This window comes from Falco punctatus, assembly GCF_963210335.1.
Source record: "Falco punctatus genome assembly, chromosome: 4".
Lineage (NCBI taxonomy): Eukaryota > Metazoa > Chordata > Aves > Falconiformes > Falconidae > Falco > Falco punctatus.
The window spans coordinates 91,178,259-91,206,112 of NC_137583.1; the positions used below are offsets into that span (position 1 = coordinate 91,178,259).

At 36.4% G+C, this 27,854-nt stretch overlaps 1 protein-coding gene across 2 annotated transcripts in view; it reads right to left on the minus strand.

Moving 5' to 3' along the window:
- SUGCT (succinyl-CoA:glutarate-CoA transferase) overlaps window positions 1-27,854 on the minus strand; it is a 340,874-nt gene that overhangs the window by 249,346 nt on the left and 63,674 nt on the right. For both annotated transcript variants that reach the window (XM_080382153.1, XM_080382152.1), the window contains one exon: window positions 23,763-23,858. In XM_080382153.1, the coding sequence (XP_080238279.1) occupies window positions 23,763-23,858 (96 nt within the window). The remainder of the gene's footprint in view (window positions 1-23,762; window positions 23,859-27,854) is intronic.

Below are 27,854 nucleotides of genomic sequence, written 5' to 3' on the forward strand. Positions count from 1 at the left end.
TCCAGCTGGCACATGCTAGAATGCTTTAAAGCATTAGCCAATGAGTCACCTCATTTTGCCAGTTAAAAAAAAAATTAGTATGCACTCTAAATCACACAGAAACAATCTTTTCTTTCAGAATTCTCTCACGGTTGGGAATCTATCAGTATTGCTTAACTCCAAATGCTCTTTTTACTTTTACTTACATAGTTAATAAAACTTGAGGAAGCACCTGTTTTCAAAGGGATCTATCTAATATACTGTTTTTTGATTCCTGGCATTAAAAGAAAAGCTTGAGTATTTGTGGCACTTTCATAGCCCCAGAAGTATTCCAGCTTTCTTTCCACTGGGATATGCTTTATAATTCACAACCATTTAAATTACTACTTGCAAAAACAATCGAAAGTTAAAAAACAAAAGTCACATAGCAAAACCATAAATGATTCAAGAGACCCTTCGTGTACTGAAGGAATTCTTATTCTGTGTACTAAGGGTTTGTTGTTACGATTATGCTGTTTAAAGTGGTACTCTTGTCATTCAGATTTGCCTATTTTTTCTCTTTCTTTTCCATTTTTCCCTATTTTTTCCTTCATTCTCTGTATATCCAAAAAACAACTGTGTGTTATAAAACACACTGAAAACCAGAGAAAGTTATTTATTTGCTCACATCTTCCAGAAGAGAAGTTTGGCTCCCTTTAAGTGATTCCCCAGTGAGTAAGAACTGTTTATCACTTACACTTTTTACAATTTTGCTTGTATTTCAGTATTTCATTCCAATTAGGCTTACCCCAGTTCAGCTCTGGATTTATGAATATGAGGAAGAAACCCATTTCCATCAACTTTCACGTTACAGTAACTTGAGGAGAAATGAGCCCGACGTAGCGTTGCTCCTCAAGGAGCCTACAAGGCAAAGAAACTTTCCAGCAGACTTTTCTCTACAAGGAATTCTGGTTTATACATCACTATAGTCAACAACATGGATTTACCAGTATCCTTCAAAGGGCAACCTGGAAGGCTATGTCACAGTTTGTTCCTTTAACAAGGCAGTGCCGGTCTTGCAGAATGTCCTTCAAGATCTTAAACGAGTGGCATAATAGCATGTAATACATAACTATCACTCCACTAAATCTGTCTTGAGAGAACTTCAAAAGCAGATAGCAACACTTCATCTGAAATGGAACAGGGTAGGGCAAGGGAAAAAGAAATTTTCCTGGCTTAAAAGTCTCATCCATACATGCAATCAGCAGCTTTAAACATATTTTATAATCACATACCTGCTTCAAGATTCTAATAGCCTACCTATCAAACTCTCACTAACCACCTCTTAATCATGTCCTAGTATGTCAATGGGATAATAAAAATAATTTCCAACCAAGCAGTTACTTCAATTTGTCCTAGTTATACAGAGGCTTCAGAGAAAATATTTTGGCCATACTTAAAAAGGCATAAATATTTTAAGTCTGTTGTAACCAATGAAATGGATTACGTCTTTTGTTTCTTTGTTTTTATTTCTCATAAAAAACACAGCTGCTTAATTATATGTCCATTATGCACCTCCATAGCATTCTGTCCATTTATTTTTTGGCAGTGCAAAAGGCAGTAAGAAGTCAGAAGTGAAAAGAACTTATCTTCATTAAAAGAAAAAGAGTTATTCTACATACTTTATCCAGATCAGATATGTAAACCTCATTCTTTTTCTATTCATTTGCTTCTTCCTGTACACCTGGGTCACATTCCCTTCATTAACAGAAAAAAAATAGCTATATGTTCCCATTATTCAATAAACAGAAGTGGAAGTGCCAAATTCTTCAGTTTGATGACCTTGCAAGAGGTCAGCTGACAAACTAGATATGTTCACTTCCACTTACAAATATTTCTTGCTTTCTACTTGATTTTTTCGTATAAGAAATAAACCCTTTCACATAGTCAAACTTCATTATTGTTTCCCAAGTCTGCTCTTTGTAGCTTTAATTGATGCTACTATGACAAGTTCTCAGAAGCAGTGGACAGAATCCTAAGTCCTCCATTTTCCTGTTCCTTATAAATATCCAGATTTTTTCAGGGTGCTGCAGAAACCTGGCAAATCACAGCAATAGTTTCCCATTTCACAATTTGTCCATAACGATAAAAGAAATCATACACTTAGTCAAGTGCCTGAAAAGGTATTTTAGTCTGAAGAAAGGAGGCAAAGGAAGTGACCTGTGAGTCCACATGCCAGAATCCCATTAGAAAAAAAAAAGTTTCCTAGCACTAGCCTCCAGTGAAGTTCCTTAACTACTAAATAAATATCACTTAAATGAATACTTTCGATATACTGCAGTAAAACCGGATACTTGGTTGCAATTTTATTGAGAAAAAGTTAGAATGTACTGAAAGAAGAAATAAAAGAATAAGTCAAATCTGAATGAAAAAAGGGTTTATCTGTTCAAAGTTATGAAACACCTCTACTTTGATTAGATGAAGGAGTAAAGGAGTGCATCTCTTTGTAGGACCAAAGGTGCCTTCTGCTTAAACAGTGCCGTTTCAATGATTATGACAGCAGTTTAGTTTTATTCTTCATCGGTTCTTTTACTATGATACAAACTACCTTGACTGAACAAAACCACATCCTTCTTGTACATCAGGATGAAAGCCTAGGTTTTCAAGCTACATAAACGTCCCTACTGCAAACCCTTGCCCAAAATGATGTTCCACTTTTAAATCATAAGTAATCTGAGCTGGCATTTCTTAGCTACTTTTCACTGCATGTTCCCATGTTTCTTTCTGGTCAATGCTTACTCTTCAGAATACTATCACACTGCACTTCCAAAACAAATCTGTATCTTACTGATGGTTAAGCCTTCACACAGAAGGTTTGAAGGAGACTCTGAGGCAGAATTACCTAAAGCAATGCATCCTTAAAACACAGAATCTCTTACAAGCATACATAGCTAAGAAAACTCTTCAGATTAAAAATTTACATCTCTCTTGATGCAAAATGGTCATGGTATGTACCATGCCTGTAAATCAAATTAGCAAATTTAACAAACAACAGTTGGCAGGAAATGTATGGTACTCCTGCCCCTGGGCTGCTGTCCTGTAAAATAAAAAAAAATATTTATTAAATTAATTTAACCTGCATGAGAGCAGTCATAACAGCCCTCCACAGGTTCAATCCACTTTTTTTTTTAAAAAGACTGTTTACTCTTTGGGTATAGAATAAGTATTGTCCAGAGAAGATGAACATAAAACTATACAGTTACTAAGCCTTGATATTTTTTTGAAGGAACAGAAAATACACCCACTAAAAAACATTATTTAAAAAACAGAGCAAGAAAAGAACATCTGCAGTGCAGGTCACACTTGCTTGTTTTGTATCCACCATACTATTAAAATAGTCACTATTGCCTTGATTCACCAAGTTACTTAAGCATAAGTCTAATTTTAATAACGTGAATAATCCCCTGAAGTCAAATGACTACTCAATTAAAGTTAGACATATGCTTAAGTACCTTGATAAATTGAAGCCTGTAATTGCCTGCAGTTGTTTCTGACAATTTTGCTGCAAGTAAAAAACCCAGAGTTTTGCCAGTGAAAATGTGATACAATAGCGCTTTTATCACTGCAGAAATTAATTTAACCATTTTTTTTCTTTCAGGTTTGTTTTTCCACCTATAGTTCTAGACAAAGAGTTCATCAAAGTCCATACAATAAACAAAATCACATTTTAAATGTAAAATAAATGTGAGGGTTTGGTTTCTCTTCTATTCGTTTACAGAAAATCTTTGCTGAAGTATAAAGTATAAAATCTGGAAAAGACATGGGAGACTTGTTACATCAAGTAGCTCATACTGAATTTTTTGGGCAGAGTCATAAATTGAAAGAGCATGATGATCGATGGAATGAATTCAGAAAGAAGTTTCACTGCAGAAGAGTTTTCCAAGCTAGGAAGCTCTGCGGTGCTTGCAAGAATTAGGGTCCTGGGCTTCCTGCAGCACCCTGTGAAATCTACAGGAAGATTTACATCAAATTATGAGAGGTGGATTGAACTGTTACTTCTCACAAAGTATCAGCTTCCCCTTGTTTGTAAGAAACGACATACTTGGCAATAGGGCCTAAAAGTTGTTATTTTTTAATGGTTCCCAAAAAATAGGATAAAAAAATAAAAGGGAAGGGGAAGGAATATAAAAAAGAAATATCTCTATTTATAAACAGAATTAAATACTTGTAAAGTATGTTTCTCAGATATAATTAAGACCTTATAAACATACTATTAGAAAACCAGCAACTCTAAACAATTTATAACAACACAATTCACAGCCTTCCTGCCTGATCTAAGGCTCAGGCAAAACACGGCTGCTGTTCTACAGCTATGGCTTAAATAATTTGTACAAGAGACCAATTACCAGTGTCCAAAAGGTGAGAGCCAAACATGGTTTGTTACCCCATCTAAAAAGTCAGTATCCAAGAATTGGCCACGAACAGTTTTTGCTGGTAGAGCATGACATGTTAGTGATAAAGAACTGCATATATAAGGTGTTAAACATGCCCACAAAGAATAAATAAAAAAACATAAACTCAGAGCAGTCTGAGGGATTCTGGTCCCTTATTTTCTGGAAAACATCCTTAAATAACACCTGTGCTTGACTCACACCTTTAAATTACAAACACACATAGCAATGTTGGCCTACAAGTTTCTTCCCTTAGCTGGAGTCTTTGATTAAAAGAATTGTAAAGGCTTTTCAACTCTTCATAACAAATTATTTGGACATAAGCTTTTTCCTTTTCTCCCTGCAAGTCTTAACATTTCCTTACATAAAGACAAACTGGGTATAGCCAAATTTGCCCACAAGGCTTAAAAACATGCATAATACACCCAGAAGCTAACTAGTTCTACTTTTGGAATTATTTCTGAATAAAATTCATGTTTGTGTACAAACTACGCATCCTGCTCCCACTGAGATTATCTTCTAAAATAACTATCGGCTTCAAAAATAATAGAAATAGCTACAAAAACCACAGTACGGAGCACTGAAAATGGTTTGAAAGGGTAAAAAAAGGTTAACCTGACCTTATGTATGAAAAGGAATGACTACTATTTCCTTCAAATCAGAGTCCCAACAATTCACGATCAGAATTCAAGCCCCACTCCTGAATCACATGGGAGAAATGGGCAGATGCAATGGGAGTTTTCAGGAATATATACTTATAAAATTGATACAATAGGGAAAAAAGGGGGGGGGGGGGGGGGGGGCAGGGGGAACTGTTCTGTAGCAGCTTAACCTGCTTACCCCTCCAAAATTACCTAGCAGAGGTAAATATGTTATTAATCTAACACAAGAATGACTTCACCAAGCGTACATTTCAAACCATATCCTGTGCTCCTGAGAATACCCTTCCACTGCAAGTCCTCCTACGTGTAGCTATGTAACACACAAAGTATTTCTCACTGCAACATATAGTCACTTAATAATTACCATTTGGGGCTAACATTCTTAAAATACCTTTTAGAATGATTACTGAATAAGTCTGTTTCACTAGATTAAAAAATCTACAAAGAAATACCTATCATTTCATTGTTACTATATTAACTCACAGTTTCCCCTTGAGAAAACAGAAGAGGAAACTAACCTGATTTTCCACTTTAAACTATGTTCTCTGAGCAACTTTAGTGTTAAAATTTCTGCTAAGACAATCATTGCTTCCAGTTTTCCCCTTAAGCTACGGCTGTTCCTGACCACAGTTTGTTACAGTGATATACTGAACTTTAAACCTCTAAGAAAATGCCACAAACAAATCCAAATAAAGTAAGCATGCACCTGCTCCCATACTTAATTCTTCCCTGCGTTTGGTGAAATTGTTGAGTCCTCTTGTTAAAGAACAGTCTGAATTGCATCCTGATTTTAAAAAACAATCCACAAATAGGTCCTCAAAAATATCTGGGTTTTCATTTCAAAAGTTTTAGAACGAAACAGGGTTCAGCTCCTGAAATAACTCTACAGATTGTTTCCACCCACACAAAAAAATCCCAGCCTACTTACTGTACAATTTATACTCAAAATGCGTAACACTATTTTCCAACTGAAAACAAAATCAACAGTGTGAAGAAGTGTAGAGTTTGTACTAACTCTAGCGAAAATGAAGTCCAATATATCTTGTTCAAACAGTGAGTGAAATCAGAAAAGCTCACAAGGAGCAGGAGGGGAAGTTCAACCTTTAACTGAACTATTACAAATGGCAAAAGTAAATTTAGGGCCTTGAGGGGGTGCGAGAAGAGAAGGATGTGAGAGTTGAAATCCTGCAGCATTTTTACAATAGCTTTTTACAATTCATTCATTTCCAGATGACGAAGAGCAACTTTGCAGACAAAGCAAGAGCACCTGAACAGGAACGCAAAGAAAGCTTCACTACAAATTTGTCATCTTTTCATCTTTGCTTGCTTCCATGAATGAAGCTCAGAGAAACAGTAAGAACACGTAAAGGAAAAATAGCAGGCACTTCAACCCCCCCACCCCCCAGTACTAACCCATCCATGACCAGACAGAAAACCACTTATTTGGAACATGTTTTCCTTTATTCTAAAATAGTTTTGTTAACACATTGAATTCCAAAACGTATGCTATTTCTGCGCACCCCCACATCCACACAAACAGAGCCCCAAGCAAATAATTACTTTTCCTGTTTACGTAAAATAATTATGCAGGATTTCCTGAGAACATGATTTTCAAATTAGGGACAAACCAAACTGAAGAGTCTCTGTTTCCTTTACCACAGGAAATGTAGTGGATTTGGTTTTAAACTCAATTTATATATATCAATTAAAAAGCTGGAAGTTCTTATCTGTGACTGAGTTGTGGCAACTTTGGAAAGTTGGGGAAAACAATGCTCTAACAAGTATTTAGCTGTTGAAAATATCTTTTAGAAATGTTAAATTTAATAGCTCTCTAGTGCATGTCTGGGATTTCTTTGTAATCTTCTTGAGCAATGTGTAATATTTTGGCAAAGTCCCAAATCCGCTCAGTTAGTAGTAGTAGAGACAAGAAAAGGCTATAAAGCAAATTTGTTGTCTCTTTTTTTTTATTAGTTTTAGAAACTTTAAACATAAAAGAAATCTTGCTTTACATTAACCTCACCCTGTTGCTGCAGTCCAGAAATTTAGTACAGATTTGCATGTGCTCCGTATGTATCTTTCCATATCTGCCCTACCTGGCCTATGCAATTACCGTGCATGTGCTGACCAGCTGTGAAGCGGGAGGGAGGGGGAAGGGGAAAGGGGAAACAACTGAGCTTTGGGCTTGGAAAGCAGAGACCTGAATTTCCTGGCTTACCCTGTGGCCCACTTAATGTCTTCAGTCAGGTGACCAAAAGAGGCAAGTAAATTACACAGGAGCAGGCACTGGATGTCACACAATACATTATAGCCACGCAATATTCCAATTTCCTTTTCTGATCACTGCAGCCTCGATGTGCGCCAGCTACATCTTAGCCAGGCAAAGTTTTCTGGTTGCTTCTCCACACGCTTCATTTCAAAGAGAACTGAGTATGATGCTGCAGTCTGTATATTCCTTCCCGTTTTAGGAACTTGGTACTCTTAATTTTATTGGCAAATTAATCTGAAAGGGCAATATTGGCCTCAAAATGTTTCCCTTACAAACTACACGTGATGTAATGTGATACAGCTCAATGCAGTATGATGACAACTGATAAAATCACAGTTACACGTAGATGCGTGAACGATAACGGGTTTGATATCTTATGATGTCTATTTGCAAAATACCGAAAAGAGGCTGTTACAACAAATCCACTAGCTTTTAATGCTTAACTTGCATTTGCAGCAAGATATGTTCTGTAAATGAATATCAAATATTGGCCTCATAGATGTTACAGAATTAAGAAAAAAAAAGTATCATTTGCCTCTGAGTTTATTCTTAGTTGTTAGTACACATATTAGGAAAAACAGAGAACTAGAATGATGAAAAACAAATTCTTAACTTCTAGTGCTCAGATGATTACTTCCAGCATCCCTTTTGCATTAATACATTTTTCCAATTTTATTTTCTATTGGTGGTAGATATTCATCAAGTATGCACACAGAATTACACTGAAAAAAAAAAAAGTGTTACAATACAAATTGCTGTTGAGCAGGAAAGCCTAGTCCAAATAGTGTGCAGATATTATTGTCTTTTCTTTTTTTTCTGATTACTTGTCTGAAGGGCATAGCTCTTACCTGGCATTTTAAAAGTCCTATCATATGCATTGGCAGTGTTATAATTTCAGATTTGATACTTCCCAGCTATAGTAGATTTTTAACTCATCAGCTCAAATAAGCAGCTGTCTGCAATATGGGTTGATCTATTCTCTTAGGGTTTTTTCTGCTTCAAATATTCTTAAAAAAAAAAATTGTGCTAATCCCTCAACAGTAAAAAGCAGTGCTATATTAATTCACATGTGGCAAACACAGCATCTTCCCTGCCTGAGCTGAAACTGCCATCATACCATTACTCAATCACCAACTGTTGCCAGTTCTACTGCAGAAACTTTCATAATGGTTTCGGAGACATCCAGTCTGCGGTATTCCTAATTCTCATTACAACTCTTTTACATATATGTTTTAAGACATTCTTGGAGTGCAACATCAGAACAGCAACTACAATGGATTTGAATAGTATTTTAAATATAGCGGATACGAGGTTTGTCTCTAACATTTGGAAATTTTAAAAGCCTGCTTATCCGCTAAAAGGCATGAGTGCAAAGCTTGGAAGCAGGGTTATCAGAAATGTTTTTGGGGTAGAGATGTCAAGGGGAGTACCTCTGGCTGGAATTACAGCAGATGGTATAGTGAATGATTACATTATGCCAAGCCACACGCTTAAAATCACTCAGATCTCCCAAAATTCATAAGGTTGGCTTAAAAGCCATGAGATGCTCTAGAACAAAAACTACCAGTGTTTTTCTCTTTCAGGATGTTTGGAGCTTCAGGGAGAAGCTGCCTTCCTTTCCAAGTCCTGATGAGTTGATACACGAGACATACATTACTGAAAAAGTACCGTTTACATCCGGACAGTAAAGTCTCACTAAATCAAGAACAGAGTCTTGATTCCCTCAAGGAGTTGAAATTAAAGATGCAAAAAACAAATAACTGAGTAGGTTTTTATTAAAATGGCAGGCAGAAAAACACAAAGCCTAGCACATTGCCAAGTCAACCTGGGTGATAATGTGAAGGAGTCAGCTGTCTTCTTTTTCCACCAAAGCAATTTTTAGAACTCATAATATAGGGAAAAAAGGGGGGGGGGGGGGGGGGCATAAATCCAAAGACTGGTAAAAGGACACAGAAGACATTGCTTTTTTATGAATTTCGTTATTATTGTTATGCCACTCATGATTTTCAGAACCTCGTACATTAATGCTAGACAAGGAGATAACTGGTACATCTGTCAATATTTAAATATCGGAACCTCGTTTCCACAAAGTTCTGTTTCATAGTAAACATGCTGTCTATCCAGTGTCTCCTTTCCTAAATTCGTCACATTATTGATTAGTATTTTACATAAAACCTGGAACAAGCAAAATCCTGAAGAGGGTATTGTTTTAACTTCTGTTTCCAGATGAAATTCATAAACCCAAGAACAGAAGTTAATTAAAAGGTCTTACATGTCCTTGAAGTCATACTTAACTTCTACTTTTAAAGGATTAAATTGGATTTGAGTGATTAAGTCTTCTGAAGATGCTCAGGACAGTAATCAATGCCATCTGAAACTATCTCATGACCCTCCTGATCCCTGTGAACAACTGCCTTGTGTTTACAGTATGCAATGAGTTACTATTTTAATTGCTCACTATTTGCATTAAAATAATACCTACTGACCCTATTATGTACTACGCAAACATATACTCGGGGAATTCATTTGCAAAGGCACAGTAGCGCACCAATGTGGCAATATACAGGTGAAACTTGGCCTAGATGATGAAAAAGCTGTGTTGAGCGTACTTCTGAAAACCCAGTGTTTCCAAATGGCATGACCTGCTATGATTTCTTTCAGAATCCTTGCAGAGGAGTCTGAGGAAGCTACACACTAGCAGCTTGGGGATGGAAGTGAGATATTAGAGCTTAGAAATGTGCTAACACAATAAGTGAATTAAAACAAAACTTAAAAAAAACCATAAATCAAGCTCTTACCTCCCAGAAAGACACATGTACAGACCCCAAAAACAACCAGAGAAAGGGTAGCAGCCAGTACTGACTTGCAAAGTATAAATACACTGACTTAGATGCCTGTCGTTGCTCACGAGAGTACAGCAAAGGGCAGTACCAACTTAAATAAGGCCATATGAGAAACGGGGTTACCAACTGGTTGGCTATCACCCAAAGGAGTTATGAACTGCTTGTCATCAGGAAAGAATACTATCAACTATCCAGGGATCGTTTCAATATTCTCATAAATAACCCAGATGCTGAGAGAAGAATGGATGTACATCAGACTTGAAGATGCCACAAAATTAGAAGGAGCTGCACATGCTGGACAAACTAGATAGAACTGAAAATGTTTGCAACTAACTGGGAGATGAAGTCTGAAAGCAAGAGAGTGAAATTCAACAAGGAAAATCAACTGGGAGGTTCTAGAATTAGGCATGAGTAATCCACTGACATGAACAAATCACATGCAAGAGAAAAGGATCAAGAATTTACTTGCTTCACAAACTGAACGTGAATTAAACAAAGGCTCCTTTGCAACAGCAGGGTAACATTAAAATGGCATTTCAGAACCCACAACATTCACAAAATAATCTTTCAGTTGTACTTTCAAGTTGATAAAATTGGAGCTGGAGTAACGTACTGCGTTTGGTTCTGGACACCACAAAAACGGTGTGTTCCAAAAAGAAAGCACAGAGAATAGCAGTAAGTTCTGGAAAGCATGATCGCAGGCGAAAGACTAAGCAAAGTGGGAATGTTTTGCCTGGAGAAGACTGAGACATGCCAGTCCAGAAGGTCATAAAAGACTACTGAAGAGAGGAAAGAATCTGGCTTCTCAGTTAGAAAGCTTTCCCTAACGTCTGACCTGACGACTCCTAGCTGTGATTTAAACACTTCTTGCCTTGTGTGCCACAGAGATAATGAATAGTGAAGCACTAAAATTAAGTGCCTAGGGGTTGTGCAGTCCCAGAACAAGCCAGGCAAGTATCTGCGGAGAGCCATGTTGCTAAAGTTGATCTTATATGGAGAACAGATAGCCCCATCCAAGACCATTTTTCCATGACTGTTCCCTGCTCGCAGCATTGAAACTAGCTCACGCACTTTTACTTTACACTGTTCAATGCCATGCAGTCATACCCTGAAAGACAGGAATAATGTCTTATGAACAGCTTACTATTTAAATAGAGACCAAACAGGGAAAAAAAAAAAAAAAAAAAAAAAAAAAAGAGGTCAGCTCTTTTACAGACAGAGGAGGGGCACACAAAAGTGGCAAATCACAACATCAGGAGTCAAATCTCAAAGCATAGATAGAAATGTGATAGGAAACACAGCAGCAGAAAATCTAGAAGTAACCACCACTCCGTTACTTGTGGCAACCTGCAACTGGTGATTCCAAGAAACTGCTCTATCTTGCATTAAAAACAGATTGGGAGCACTCACCCAAAAAGCAGCATCACGTTAAATGAGGTTGCAGCAAGCACCCAAACCAGAAATATTATTTTTTTGCAAGCAAATGTAGAGATACATTTCTGAGTTTCAGTCCAATCTCTTGATCACATATCATTTATATCATCTTTTGAAATCCAACAAAGGCTTATATGATGAATGTTTGAAGAAGCTCACTAAAGATGCACAGGAAACTACTGTAAAACCCACCAATATTCTCAGTGGCTTTCAGCACCTGGTACTTGAGAAAAGAAACTATTTAACCGTTTTCACCTCATCATTATTACTCAAAACTGTTAAATGGCAGGAAATAAAATTACTTAAGAATCTCCAAGGAGTTTGAAAGTTAACAGTGAAAAGATAGCATAAATATACATGAATGTTAAGAGGTATCACTAACAACGTTCTCTTAAATGAGCTACCTGATCAGATTCTTAATACATGGAACTCTGTTCCTGCCCAAGGCCCTCCTTGTTTGGGAATTAAATATGTCAGTAAACACTGTATGTATTAAACAAATCTCAGATTCTTTTGTGATTCCAACAGTCACGTGATGGTCATTTTTACTTCTCTTTTATCCTCCAACTCTGACAAATTGGTGAATATAATCAGAGTATATAAAAAGTGGCAACATCAGAAAATGAAGTGACATCCTAGAATTGCTTCAAAACGTTCACTCCTGTACTTAAAACCCTCAAAATAAAATACTATAAGCTTGTACACAAAAGAGGAATAAATTATTCGTGGGTTTGTGGAAGCACTAAAATAAGACTCGAGGTCCATTGTTCTAAGCCTCAAGCTAAATTAAAATGCAGTTTCTGCCCCAACAAGCTAAGTTAATAACTTGTGTGTACTACAAAAGGCATTGTTGCATCATTACAACTATTCTTCATGGTCAAAACTCCAGCCACTATCATAACCACATATGTCAAGGACAAATTTTACAAGGTCAAAAAATTGTCTCTGTTTAGAAGAGTTATTATCATACAAAATAACATTGGTATTTATAAGATTTTATATTCCATATATTAGGTTTTAACTGTGTTACATAGATTCAGCTAATGCTTCTCTATTTGAAGTCACATCGGCTTCTTATTTATTATTATGGCCATTCCACATGACAATGGATTGTTCCAATGCAGAACCACAACTACTAACACAACTAAACTGACTGCATATCAGTTGGACACAAAAATAAACATTAATCTTGTGTCTTTTTTTATTTTTTTTATTTTTAAACTAACAAAGAATAGCCTTTCTAGTAAGATAATTTAACTCCTACTCTTTATGCTAGTAGTTTTCTAAAACAGAAAATATAGAAAATATGAAATACAAGTTGGGTCTTCCATACCCTTCCATACTCTTTGGAATCTCAGATTTCATCTACCTAGAAACATCCACGAAAAGAAAGATGACTAATGCAAAAGTTTGAAAAGCTCATTAACAGGAGCATACTCATTCAAAATTCAAGTGCCCTAAACTTGTTGTAGCTGACATAAACCAGGGTCACGGTCAGATAATTGCTTTGGCTGTTGCTACCTCAGATTCAGAGGTCACTCCAGCACTGAGTGACCTCACCTCTGCAGGTTTCACTGGATCAGGAGTCATGAGTGAAACTATTCTGTAAAATGATCCATGCTGAAACAAAGCAAAAATCATGGAACACAGACAAAGGAACCTGAAGAACCTTTTAGAAGTACATAAAACTGAAGTTGTAGCTGGTAACTAATCAGCAAAGTTTCGGTGCAGAGCTATGTGCTGTTCTCCTACCCTGGCAGCTGAACAACTGAGAAAAAGGAGATACAACAACGTGATGCTGTCAAAAAATGAAAGCATACTATTCTCAGGTGTCTTAGCATGTGAAAGCTCTTCACGTTACTCAGAAACATGAAGAACTTGGCTAAGGCGCTTGCCAGATCAGGACACAACACTTGAAGAGGTGAAAAAAGTGGAAATTGTGTCAGAGAGAAAACCAAAAAATAGAAGAGGTTTAAAAAATACAACCCTGGGGAAAACATGAATGAGCTGGCCTGACACAAACCAGAAAAGAGGACACCATAGATGAGCTCTATGTAGATTTTATATATGTAAAAATTTGCTACAGACAATATGGTGATCAATTGCATCACTAACTATATAGCCAAAAACCTTTTCCTAAATTTGGGCTTTATCTTCCGTATTGAAAATGGAATTATTTCTTTTCCTCCTCTCGGTGGGCATGGAGAATTACCTAAGCAAGACTATAGCAAGTATTTCAAAACTTCTGGTGAAGAGAAATTGGGACAAACATCTGTCAAAGTGTCCTAGGTATAAAGGGAACAAAGGTGAGGGTGTAGACTAGCTAAAACTGGTTGAGATCGCCTTTGGGATACAGATGTAAGATCAACTTCTCTAGCTTAATTTGTATTGTATCATTAAATTCCAGTATAAGAGAAAATATTGTGGTTTAGGTGATGGCCAGGAACTATGGTTTTGTCAAAGCAGAGAACTACTTTCAAAAAATTTATCTTTCGCTTTCACCATTATCACTCTCACTACAATTGAATTCAAGCCTTGTAGCAGAAGCCCTGCTTACCTTAAGAAGTAAGCTAATCAAAACAATTTTGCTAATAATAGGGGTTTAATAATAGACAAAGCTTTAGGTTACAATTTCTTAGTCTTTTTACCATGCAATTTTGTTAGTGAGAGTATTGGTAAAAATACCTGCATTAGCATCATGCAACATTATATCTGAATGTAGTAAAGGGCATGAGAAACAACATTAAAAAGCAATGCAATTTAAAGCTTATTATCATAAGTAGATTTAACATTTAAAACTTCAATGTTTTAGTAAGGCAATGAGACTAAGACTTCTGAAGTGCATATGCCATTTTTTAAAATAGAACAAAAACTCTCTCAAAAATGCTACCCTTCCAATTAAATTCCCAGAAGCTACCTGTGTACTGGAGGATCACAGTTATTACTGCAGTGGAGTAACAAGCTTATTGTAGCCATAACACAATATTTTTACAGGAAACTATATAGCCTATGCCAAATTTATTAGTATACATCAGTGCTTGGAAATTAAATTAATGACCAAATTTGCATGACATGTTAGCTTACTGTGAAAATAAGGGTTATCCTACAAAGCAGCAATCACATTCTATAATAAATCTTCATGAAGCAGTGCTCGATACCAAATACATCTAGAGATGCCAAAAACCTTCATAAACTCTACTCACAGACTGACCCACTCTGTGAACACCCTCACAGGATATCGTAAGCTCTCCCATAAAAAAAACTTAGAATAGAGGTGATTTATGCAGCAACTCCATTCATTAAACTAGCTCTGGATAGTCATGTTTCAGAGTTTCATGGTGACAAAGCACAGGCCTCAAACAGATGCGTTAGATGTGAGCAGAAATGCAATTCTCATGATGAGAGAAGGAAGAATGTTGCAATAAGATGTGGGGAACAAGCATCTTTCTAGGGAAGTAAACGCTATTCGAAACTGAGTGTTTTACATTCTTAAGGACAATATGCAAGAGAGTGAAACAGTTTCAAACACCGTTATGTTTCTGATGGCAGATGGTTCCCTTTTGGCTGAACAGTGGTAAAGGTTCTTAATCAGGTCTGCAAATACAGTGAACCTTCACATTGCTGAAAGAGAAGCATCACTCCATTAAAAGCAAGTTCATAAGCAAGTGTTAATCCCCATGCAATGTAGCATTTATCATTTTTCATGCAAGTGCTCATTCCAAGAGGATTATCACTTCCCCATCCTGCCCTCTGGCTGACTACACAGGGCAGAGAAATTCTTTATTCCATATGGAAGGGGAGAGGGAGGTTGGAGGAAGCTGTGATCTCCAGCTTCCAGTTCTGCTGTAGTTACTCTAACTTGAAAGTGGGAAAGAGCACAGGCCAATGTTGCAGCAGTTGCTCTTCAATGAGAATACAGATACTGCTTCCCAGAAGCTGTCTAGCAATTAGTAACACATGTCATGCTACAAAGATGGGGGGAGGGAGGTGGGGGGTGCAAGCACTCTTTGCTAGTATCTGTACAGATCCTACCAACCTGCCTGCCTGAATGGTCAGATACACCTTTCATTTGTCCACACACAGAGTATTTCATTTAAGCCTGATTAAAGTGATTCTATTTGAAATGTCTCCAATATTAATAAAGTGACACAAACCAAGTACTGGAAGCACAGTCCTACAGCTAAGATCTGTGAGTATATAAATCCACTTGTATAAGTTTATGAAATTTGAGCCACCTTTCCTAATCAGATATGCACTTCTCTAAAGAACTGCCCTTTGAGGTGTAAAATGCTTAGAAAATAACATATTTTACTTGGAAATATATTAGTTACAGGATACCTTTTCTTCCCTTTTGGGCATAGCTTCCTTACCGCTACACTCGCATCTCTCCTTGCAGAACAGTTACAGACTACACACAGCTCACCTGGGTGCTCTTATGTAACACATCTACTCATGCAACAATGTCATTGTAGGCAAAAACATGTAAAGACATGTTCTAGACTAAATGGCACGTCAAACTCATCACAGAGACAATCAGAATATTATTTTGTAACACACCACACATACATAAAGTCAAAAGCACTGCATATACGAAAGCAGCTAATAATGCTGATAATTTGTATCTACGATCCTACATAGCTCCTTAGAAATAAATGCTGCAACAAAAACTAGATTACATGAATGACATCTAGTGGACATACCCGTCCACAGCAATCACCTTTGTCCAACCAAAGCTGTTGCAAGCTCCACTTGGCAAAAGCAAGCACCTGAATATCAATTAAACAATGGTAAGAATTTTCCTGGGTTTTTTGTTTACTCACTTTTCTGTCTTCATAAAGTTAATATCACATGGATGTGCCTTAATCTCTCCTATGCCCCAAGACTGAATATTATTCATCACAAATCACCAGATCCTCAAGTTCTTAAGAAAACATAGCTCTAAAAGCTTGTGAACACTACCAAAGCCCTCTCTCATTTCAGTCATTTAAAGTAATTCCTTTGTGTTTCATTCCCCGCTACTGACCAGAAAGAGCTGATCTCTCTTGCTTGTATAATACCTTGCACAAGAGACTGGTGTTTTAATAGAGTTCCTAGCTACAATGGCAATACAAATCACTATTTTTGTATGCAGGATGATGATGTCAGGGGTCGTTAAGTAATACTGTCGCACACAGATTGCTGAGTTTTCTTTTAGACTGTTCAAACACATTTCAGCTTTTGAGTGGATTTTCAGAAAAGGAAAAGCCAAGTTTTTTCTTCTGCCCTAGCAGATTAAAGGAACGCACTGATTCAGTTGCAGTCAGTATCTCCTCCACAAGCCCACAGGTCCTACTTTCACCACTTTCCAACTGGTTACAATCTGAAGAGCAATCTACTAATCAGGGCTCTGTTATGCTGCCCTTCCTAAGAATTACAATTTCACATGGATATACAAATATGTAATGCTTGGTAACCCTGCAATACATTTGGAGGCTAACCATGCTGCTGTAAATAATACAAACTAGATCCTTCACCCCAGCAATGGACAAATGTGGGGGACATAATGAACAACACACATAAAAGAGACATATGTCCACTAAATGACACTGAACATCAGTGTCATCATGTGTTCTGATGTTAGTTTCGATAAAGTTTTTCTCATGTGACCACAGACAAGTTACAGACTAATAATCTTAATACACACCCAGTTTAAATGAGCATAAATATATATATAAGTTCAAACACATACAAGTATATAGATAAGAATATTTTACAATAGACACAAAATAGTCTGTGACACTTCCCAGGAGATCAAAAATGAAACAGTCTCAATTATCAGCTATCATTCCTTAACAATAATTGTGATAATACATATCTGTACTGCAAATTCAAAGTGTGAGACACGTAAAAAAATACCTCGTGGGCATTGCCTAAAATAGGAAAGTGCAAGAGGATTTCCTTCAGGGAAAAAAAAAGGTATCATGTTTTAAGTTAAAAATGCATTTCATTTCCATCTGAAAAGTTCCTGTGTACAGGTAAAAAGCTGTCTATTCTATGTGTATACAAGATCAGCTTCTTTAAAGTGCTGTCTCTATGGCAGGATAGGATATACATGAATGAAGTTCTAACTACATCTCACATTATACACCGAGCACGTATCTAAAACTGCCTAAGGCAAATCTACTGATTTGGTTTCCAGACAGCTGCTCTGCTCAGGAAAGAGCCTTGACAACTCACCGAAGGAGGATCACCAGAAAAGTATCAATATAATGTTGTCAGGTCTGAATAACTAGAATTCATGCCTCATAAACGGGCGGCTTTCTGCACAGGTTCCCACAGATGACTACTATACCTTTTCTTTGACTGAAATGGCAAGGAAACAGAATCCTGACTCCAGCAGTTCTTAGAAGCAGAGCACCAGCTGCGGTCCCCCCTAATCACAGTAACACAAAAATGTTTGTGCAGTGAGTAGTTCATCTAGTCGTACCACAGTAAGACACTTCTGAAAAATCTAGTAAGAAAATCTACAAACTTGTCAAAGGGAAAGGGAAAGGGAGAAAGAGAGAAGTCCTGCAAATGATAGCCGTGTTTTCTTGGTTTACAGAATCCAGGATAACACAAGCCTTTCTGGCTTCTTTCTTTCCTGTGCCTTGTAAGATAAAGATAGAAAGGAAGCAGCTAGTTAAAAACCCAGACCTGTAGGTAAGCAGTTCAAGGAGATACGCTAGGCTGCTAAAGTACCTGGGAGATTGGGTATGCATCGTATGTGTCAAGACATGTATCTTGAGGATGGCCAGGCTGTTCTTTGGCAACTGAATCTGTTGAGTGTGAGAGGGCACGCTTTGCTGCTTGAGAGCACAAAGTTGCTATTCAGTTCATCTGTGATACATATAATTTTCATGTCAAATGGGCTATACTTTCAGCAGTGTTATTTCATTGCTCAGAACAACAATACAAGACACTGGGCCCCCAAGGCAGTCTAAACAGTCCAGGTGAGTACTACGTAGGTAAGGCTCACAGAGTACGAATGGTTATCTTGCATTTTGTGAATCTAGAACTCCCCCAAATAAAACTTTCATTTTTTTTCTTTCTGGTGCATAAGTTCCATCTTCTCCTTGACTGGGCAATTACAGAGCAGAAAGGTTTTCTTCCATAACATCCATCTTGGACTTATTTAAGGAGAGTTTCATGCACAAAACAAAACTTTGCAAACAATCCAAGTTCTATTCTATGTTGATTTTAATTTCAAGACACTAACTGCAGAAGTATCCCAATAAAACCACATAAAGACAGAAAAGAAACTACATATCACAATTCTTGGGTGGAATAAGCAGTTTGAAATTTCTGAACGATTGACATTAATATGTTGTCCTCTTTGCTGGAAAGTTTAAAAAAAAAAAAAAAAGTAGCCAAAAGCTTTGTGAGATTCTCCAGAGCTGAATTAGGGAAGTTGGTGCACATTGCACTTTTGAGTGAAAAGCACCTCTGCCAGATGAATCAGGTAAATAACAAATCACTGCATTTCCCTGTTCCTGTGGTGAGACACAAGTGACATGAGTGGGATTTTCTTTGTGAGACTCCTGAACAGGACGAAATTCCACAAGCAAAAAATATGAGATGCCTATGTTAAAAATAATGCAGAGATATTTATATCTATGACTATACTCATCTTCCTACTGCCTCATACCTTTCATTTCCTTATGAGCTTATACTTTGGTTCTCATAACATATTCCAGCTGCAAGGCCTTTGACACAGACACAGTTTCCTCATATGAGGGAAATTATATGGCTAGCACAACAAGAGATTGATGCTTAAAGAATCTAAGTGATGCTCTAATATAAAAAACATTAGCATTGGGTCTGATGAGTTATGGCAATGCACAAGTCAGTCAACAGAAAAGATAATTTGTTAAAATAATTTCTTTCCTGTCTGGTGGTTTCAGCTTCTGTGCAGAATGGTTCCCTTTGCATATTCTGAAAATATATTGAAGCATACTTGAGAAGACCCTGTGACTCTTAGAAACAAATCTGAAACAGAAATATCAATTTCATTGCAGGGGTGGGTGGGGATGGATATCTGTAAAAGCTTGTTTTCTCAGTTTCTAAAGAGACTTTCAGCATTACGGACCAAGGGAAAGTAGCCCTATGCTTTTTGCTGGAAGTTTGCTTCAAAGTGTTGTTCCGGGTGTCTGATGGCAGGGTGATAAGCTGCCACAGGAAACATCTCTAAACACACAGGTTACGATAGACTTTCTTAGGAGAATGAATATCCATTCCGACTGGACCAGTTGGATGATGAAAAAGTGAACATCTAGATCTCATGCAATGGTACAAGCAACATAGCTACATTGCTGAAACCACACGAATGAGGCAAGACCTTACCAACCCAAATGAAAAACAATTAATACAACTTCATATTTCAGCACAATTATGTAAACCAGATGCTTTTAAGCCTCTGATTTTCTCTGGATAATCATGGAGCAGCTGTAGCTAAACAAGGTGTCTCATTATAGGAACTTGTTTAAAAAAATTGCACTAATTACGTTTAAGATAAAACACAAACCTGGAGTTTGGGGCTGTAACACTTGAAACTGAACAAATTGGGATCTGATTACATGTACTAACACAGGAGTGACCTATTCAAACTACATCACTCTGATTAAGCAGATATACTCAAAGTAGATAATTTCTCATGAAGGGTTCAGCACTCAAAAATCTATTCCTGATTCTGGTTTATTAGAATCTAGAGTTATTCATCTTTGTGGCACATCGCAAAGCTCACCTGGGTTGAAAATCTATGACAAACCTTTACAGATAGCTTTACGGGAACGCTGAAAGACAGTGTACACTCAAAGAGGTTCACAGCCTTTCCTTTCGGTTCTGGTATTGAGCACACAGAACTGAAAACTCAGATATTTCTGATGATCGTGTCACGAAGTCAGTACTTCATCAGCAAATGAAAAAAAACCTTAAAAGAGTATGTAAGTCCTTGCATACCAAACTTTACATCTCTTATTAAGAACTTGTTGCTCAGACCAGAAATACATTTTCAAAGGTGCTATACATCTTCATAGTTTCAGGAAAGAGAAAACCCAGCTGCCCGTTAATGCTAGATTTTTATGTTTTTAAATACAGGGAAAAGTAAGAAAGGTCAATCTAGAGAACACATTCAGGGCCAAATTATGCAGCTAGATTTTAGTCAAGAAGCAACAGGGAATTCAGTGAAATTACAGAGATATACTCAAAGCTAAATTTGACCTTATAAATAGAAAAAAATAGAGCCATTTGCAAGGATATTCTGAACAAAATTGTTCAGTTGAAGCTCAATGAAATAAAAGCCACAAGAGCATTCAGTATATACTACTGAATATGTTAGAGGACTAGAATACTTAGTGTAAGAACTGTAAGAAAAAAATGGTACTATTTATGTACATATTTAAGATGCTTTTGATGTATTTTTTACTAAATTCTGGTCAGTACTCTAACATGACTGTGATCAGACTTCCACCACATGGAAAGACGACGTAAATTATTTTCTGATATCTACAAAAGGATCTCTCATGTTTACCCAATCTTCCATGATTCAACAGTCTGACACTTTTTAGCGGGATTGCAAACTCTGTATCACTTCAAAGTTGTAACTTACTACCTGTATGAAAACTCAAAATACAGCAAGTGAAAACAAAATAAAGTTGAGGACATAAGAAAAAAAAAAAACAACAGTTCACTACCACATATTTGTTCTGAAATATACAGAAATTCAATTTTCTAAAATGTGATTTTTATTATTTGAACAAATTATAGGTCACTTGCACAAAATATCTTTAAACAGGAAAAACCCAAAATCATTTATTTGTAAAAAATAGCACCGTGATAGTCAAATATTAGTTTTTGTAAGAAAAAGACAGTATATTCAAAAACTAGTATGAAGGATTAAAGCAAGGTTTTAAAGTTCTGTTTGAAACCATATTACAAATGAGCTTTGGAAGCAACTATAAAAGCAGTACAATAGCAACAGTGAGGGTTAATTCAAGTTTTGGAAGAGCTTTGCAGTCTAAGTATAGCTTATGCTAGTAAAGCAAAAAATAAACTCTAGAAAGCATAATATACTTATGGTTACAATCAGAATTATAACCATACTAGCTGATGGAATGTTAAGAGATGAGCCATAAACACACACACACAACTCCACCCATAGTAAATCCACCCTAATTACAGGTTTAGAACAAAAAAATTCAAATTAAAATTGTTTGTAATATTGAGGTAATATTTGTAATAGCTACTACAGAAGCAGCATGCAGAAACACAGGAACCATATTTTAGATAGGATTTTTTTGAAAACAAAAAAAAAGGTATTGACTAATCTAGATTAAACCAGGTGATAGCAGCTAAAACAATCTCCTCAGATTTTGTAAATCTAGAGAGCTGTCTATGAAAAAAGAAACAAAGAATACTCAGTGTATGCCTTTCTCTTTGCTTTGATTATGGAAAAACAAAGGCAAAAGGGCATAAAAGACCGCAAGTTTCAGTTATTCAGCCAAATGCAGTGCAGTGAAGATAAAACATTTTGTTCAGTCAGGTTTTTGGTTTTGCTTATACAAACTTCAGACACTTCGTATCTGTTCTATCCTTTCTACATACCAAAGTTCAAAAAGGGTTGTACCAAAAGGTTTCATCACAGAAACACAGCAGAACATAGCTACTTGTGTAGTGAATGCCTGGTTGCATTGGGCCATGTAGAGCTGGTTCTAGAAAACATGGGCATACTGCTATGCTGTACCAGCCAGAGCCGTAGCTGTGCTCCACTACACCTGACACAAGAACACTGCAGGACCAAACCCATCCCCACAGAAAGAGTCATGACAGCCCCAACAACCTGAGACAATCTGCAATCTGTTCTAGCTAATTCATAATGAATTGACATTTGACAATGTAATGTCAATTCATTGTCATTACATGACAGTTGATTATGCAGTGGTGTGTACAGGAAAAAAGTCTCCTAGCTCAAGTAGACGTAGCTCTTACAGCACGTGGTTTTGGTTTTAGACCAAATATTTAGCCAGGGATAGTGTTCTGCATAATGACTATTATAGAGTTTCTGTGGGCATAAACAGCAAATCTTTTGATGTGATCAGCACCATCTTCACCACCAGGAAGAAGGCAATACATCAAGTTTCCCTCACTTTCGCTAAAAAAAAAAAAAAAAAAAAAAAAAAAAAAGAGAGAGAATAAAAAAAAGGAGATAGTAAAGAAACTGAGTGGTGTTTAGGTGCAGTTCTGCCAGCCCAACACTGGGAACTGTCCCTCTCAGGATTTAAAGGGCTCTGTCCAGAAATTAAGAAATTCAGGCTCTGCATAGCTAGTTCCAAACATGATTATTTGATGAGAAGTGCCAAAAATTATGAAATAAAGAATAGATTTTTTTTTTAAATCAAATATATGCCCCAGTCTCCATACGTTAGCATGACTTCGACCAAGAACACAAAATGATCAGCTAGAAAATAACAAAATTTTGCTTACTGGAAGAGTTTCCCATGCTAGCCAGAAGTAAGATAAAACTTGCAGCATTTTTTTTTCCCCTATGCTTGTTTATATGATGAAGGTCATGTTATTTTAAGGAATTTCAACTCTTCATTAGATGTAGCAGACTACGGATTCTGCTGGGGAGATCTGATGTCTGCTTAATTCATTTTGCCAACCTGTTGTCTCACTGAGCTGCAGTGACTTGGAGCAAAATCGACAGAAAACTATAAATACGCAGAATTCCAAGATCTTCATGGTCATTTAGATTGTTCTTGTAGACTCAACAAGATAAAAATATCAACATTCAGAGGCAAAAAATTCAGTTTATAACTGGTATGGAAGTCAGGTAACCCTTAAAAAAAATGTTTCTGTCAGGTGAAAACCAATCAAGTCATCATGCTAGCTTTAAAGTCATCCAATTTCAGCAAACACCTTTGATCTATTTCAGTGTTCTGTTACTAACCTACTGCTCATGAAGAAATATTCAAAATGTAGAAATTACAATGAACAACAGAACCTTGTCCTACCCAGACACAGATGCATTACAGACTGCAGCAGATCATGGGAAAAGTCAGTCAGTTCTCACTCTCATAATACACAAAATCATGAATTCCATGAACCAAAAAAAATGTTGCTTTCTGCTTACCTGATATGGAACAATACTCCCATGAGCAGTACCCCAGCGTTTTCCTTCAATTTTGCAATTAAGGTAATTAGCTGCTACATGAGTGAGACATGCAACCTGGAAACGGAGAAAAAGCAAAGTATTCAGGAAAGCTGAAACTTCATTGACAACTTCTCTGAGATTTCTATTTATATGCACTTCAGATAGATAAGTTAAAATACTTATATCAAAAAACTATCTTTTATATATTACATATTATGTATATTTTTAATATGAAAAAGAATCAGGGTACATCTGTATCATGGAAGTGCTTGTGTAAGTACAACTCAATAAACTCAAAAAATAATGCATGTCCTATAACACTACTAATGCTAGAGAAATCTAGCATTCAACTACCCTAAGAAGTAAGACAGTATTACCCTTTGCAGAATGGTCAACTGCAGCAAAGGGAAAAAAAATCAGTGACATGCCCAGAGTCTAGTGAGAAGCGTGATGGATTTGTGGGATAGAACTCACGATTTCCTGAACCTCAATCCCATGCTTAAATCACAAAGGCTTTTTCTCAGTTACAAGATTATTTTTATTTTCTCCTATGCTTCTCATTTTACATGTCCAAGCTATGGAAAACACTTCTGAATTCTTCAGCTCCCCACATGCTCTGTAATATTAATTAAGTGGTAGGCCTTGGTAAATCATCTGCCATTAGAAGATAAGGAGAGATTTATCAAGTTATTAGTCAGACAGACAAAATTGGAGAAAGATTAATGTTGTGAAAAATATGGCATGCTAATTTGATAACCACAATTTGAGGGGATAAATAAATAGTTTGCAAGCATGAATGTATCTTAGGAAAAAGAAGTGAACTTTTATGATGCAGTGATGCATAAAAATCAGTGGTTCTATTATAATCAATGGTGGATTCTTTATTCTTATTTCTTTGAGAGAACAGTGTATGAATATATCTGAAGCAAAGTAATGCATCACATTTAGCATGCAAGGTTATCACTAATTCACCAGACACAATGTATTTGTTTTCTGCTGTTAACTAGTTGTGCCAGTAAGTGCAATAGTAAATAAGTAAATAGGCCATGTGACCATTTTTTTCCCAAAAATATTATTTTCTTCATATTTCTTCCCTAGATGGAAGAAGTTTCCTATGATGACCCAAGCCTTTACACTATTCTGTGCCTACTAATGTCTAATCTACAACAAAACTTGTAGTAATTAATGCAGAGTCCACTATTAACAATCCAATATATATGTGAATTATATCAGAATTTCCAGAAAAAGAATGCCATTTCATTTTCTTCTATCTCGATATATGCTGAAAAGTCAATGTGAATAGGTCACTCTCACATTTAAAGCAAATATTTAACTCTAAATCATGGATACAGTGATTTAGTCCAGCAGAAAACCTAGGAAAACATACAGCAAATAAGAATGGAACTGCTGCCAAAAACTATATTTGTATATACCAACTACAAATACAAAGCTTTATTCCCAAGTACTGCTGGAAAACACTTTGTAGTTGGATTTCAGCTGCAGCTTATTATAGCCCAGTGTCACTTCATTCAGCTAAAACATTGAACAATGTCTAGTCTGTCCTTCAGTCCCCAGGAAAATCTCAGCAATTAAGGAAATGGATCTGGGAGTATGTAAAAAAAATTTTTTTCTTCAGGTTTGCAACTTTCCTCAGCAACACAGAATGAAACACACTGTTATTACAGAGAGAGTTTAATGAGTCACAAAAGTGTGTTACTTATTAATAACACATATCCTAGACCCATCGCTCCTGTTTTCAGTTTGGGGTCACACTCCACAGTGATATTTCTTTCTGCCAAAGCAAATGGCTATGCAATGATGATGAAATATCATCAGGTATTCCGTATTTGTGTGTAACACTATACAGCTGCGTTATTCCACACAAATTTCACGGACAGGAGAGATGCATGTGCTACAATGGGCTTTTAAAGATACAAGAATGCCCTCTGTGATACATGCATTTAAGTTTTCACACTTCTGGAAGGAAACGCTATACCAGACTAAACTTTGGGAAGGATATAGTGAATTAAAACCTTGTGAAACAGAAATCTTAAAATATTGATGTTGAATATAATGGAGCCAAAATTTTTTTCCATTAATTTGTTCATATTTTATGCTGTAGAAATAGATCTATGAGTTTCATAAATTCTTCACAAGAAGTTTCACAAGAAAACTTCTATCCTTAAAAAAAGAAAAAAATTACCAGTGTTGCAAACTGATTCAGCTTTCTTGATGAGAAGAATATCTCTTTCAATGATGGAAAACATACATGTCTAGATTTCTCCAAAGCACTTGTTCACAGTACAACAGGAAAAAAAATAATTCAAACATAATACTCGCTAAATCTTGCAATTGCCCCACTAAAGCTTCTGCTCAAAGACTTGTTTCAGTGGCAATAGACAGCAAATGCCACAGATGACAGAAGCTTAGCAAAGACACAACTATGGAGCTAAAAACTGCTTAGACTATATCAAGGCCTCAGTTCAACACAATACTTAGCCTGAGGAGTAATTCCATGTCAGTCGATGTACCAACCCATTGCATGAATGCATATGCCTATGCACCCTGCTGAAACTGGTTTATTCATTGTTTTTTCAATGAATCATGAAGGAAAAAAAAACTTTTGGTTCCCTTTGACTTCCTTCTCTGCATTGGGTACTTTGTTCATAGTCAAATCAGCCAGCCAAAAAGAATTATTATTAGTAGTACTAGTATCATCATCATACAAATAAACTTATATTGACCACATCAAAGTAAGTATTTCAGTGTTTTGCGTTTTACACATACACACACTTAATTGAGCGAACTCTGTAGCCTTTTGACCCTTTCATAACAACTCTCTCATGAATTCAGCAGACTTAAAAGATGAATCTACTTCTACTGTCCCATTAAATTATTCTAGACAGTCCCAGGACTACCCTGCTTTTCCCTTTCCTCTCCTCCTGGCTCAGTTCATTCTCCCTGGTCTCTTCAAAGATTTACCTTCACTAAAAAGGCACTATCTGAAAAAAACACTTTCAGCATATACATTTTATGTCCTTAATAAAGAACACAAAGAATTTATCTACCTATACCTAACCATTGGTAAGCAAACTTCTGAACTATAAGCATAAAAAAAGATATCCCAAGTGAACATTCCTACAGACATCATAACCCCTAGCAAAAAAATGTTTTCAACAAATCTGTTTATCCAGATTCCCCTGTAATTCAAGACTCAGTTAGGCCCTCACTGCTAGAGACCCTTCTTGTAGTAGCAATATCTACAGTAAAATCAATCTTTCAAAATGAAGTTTAGGTAGATCTGTATCGCATATTCAGTTAAGTATTTTTAAATCTATATTTAAAAATGCTTTCCTGAAACCTTATAGACCCATTTCTTTTCTCCTTTAATTAAGAACTAATCCTTAAAAGTAACCTTTGGACTTGTAACATTAAAGCAGATGTAATACAATGATACAGACATCACTATTCATTCGCTTGCAGAGACACATCTATGCACTGTAAATATGTATTATCAAATATCTACAGATAAGTGTTTCTTTATTTCACATCATTAAAGGGAACACACACTTCAACATTCCTTTCTGATATTACTGTTGACGGCCAAATCACATATTTGCATTACATCCTTACTTAAACCAGAACAAAAAGAGAGCTGCATTAAAATCTGAAAAGTTATGCTCAGCTTATGATGCAATGAGACAGATGGGAAACAAGATATTAAAAGGCACAAGGTCAGCAGACAAAGAAAAGAGACAGAATTTCAAAAGATTTTTTTCAAGATAGCACATCAAACATAATTTATTACAATGAGTTCACTGAGTCAATCAATCATATACATGCAAGTTCAACAAGTGTATACGAATAACAAAAGAAGACAGGTAACTGGAAAGAGGAGAAAATAACATTTTAATTATATCCTTTACTTTCTTCTCCCTCCAATTTTGTGTCTGCTTTCCTGCCACATATCTTAACAAGACTGACTCTTAGCCAAGTGATTTTTTTTTCCTCATTTTTTGTTTAGTTTTCCTGAAAGCATGTAGACTGTCTTTTAGGACCTTCGAGACACAG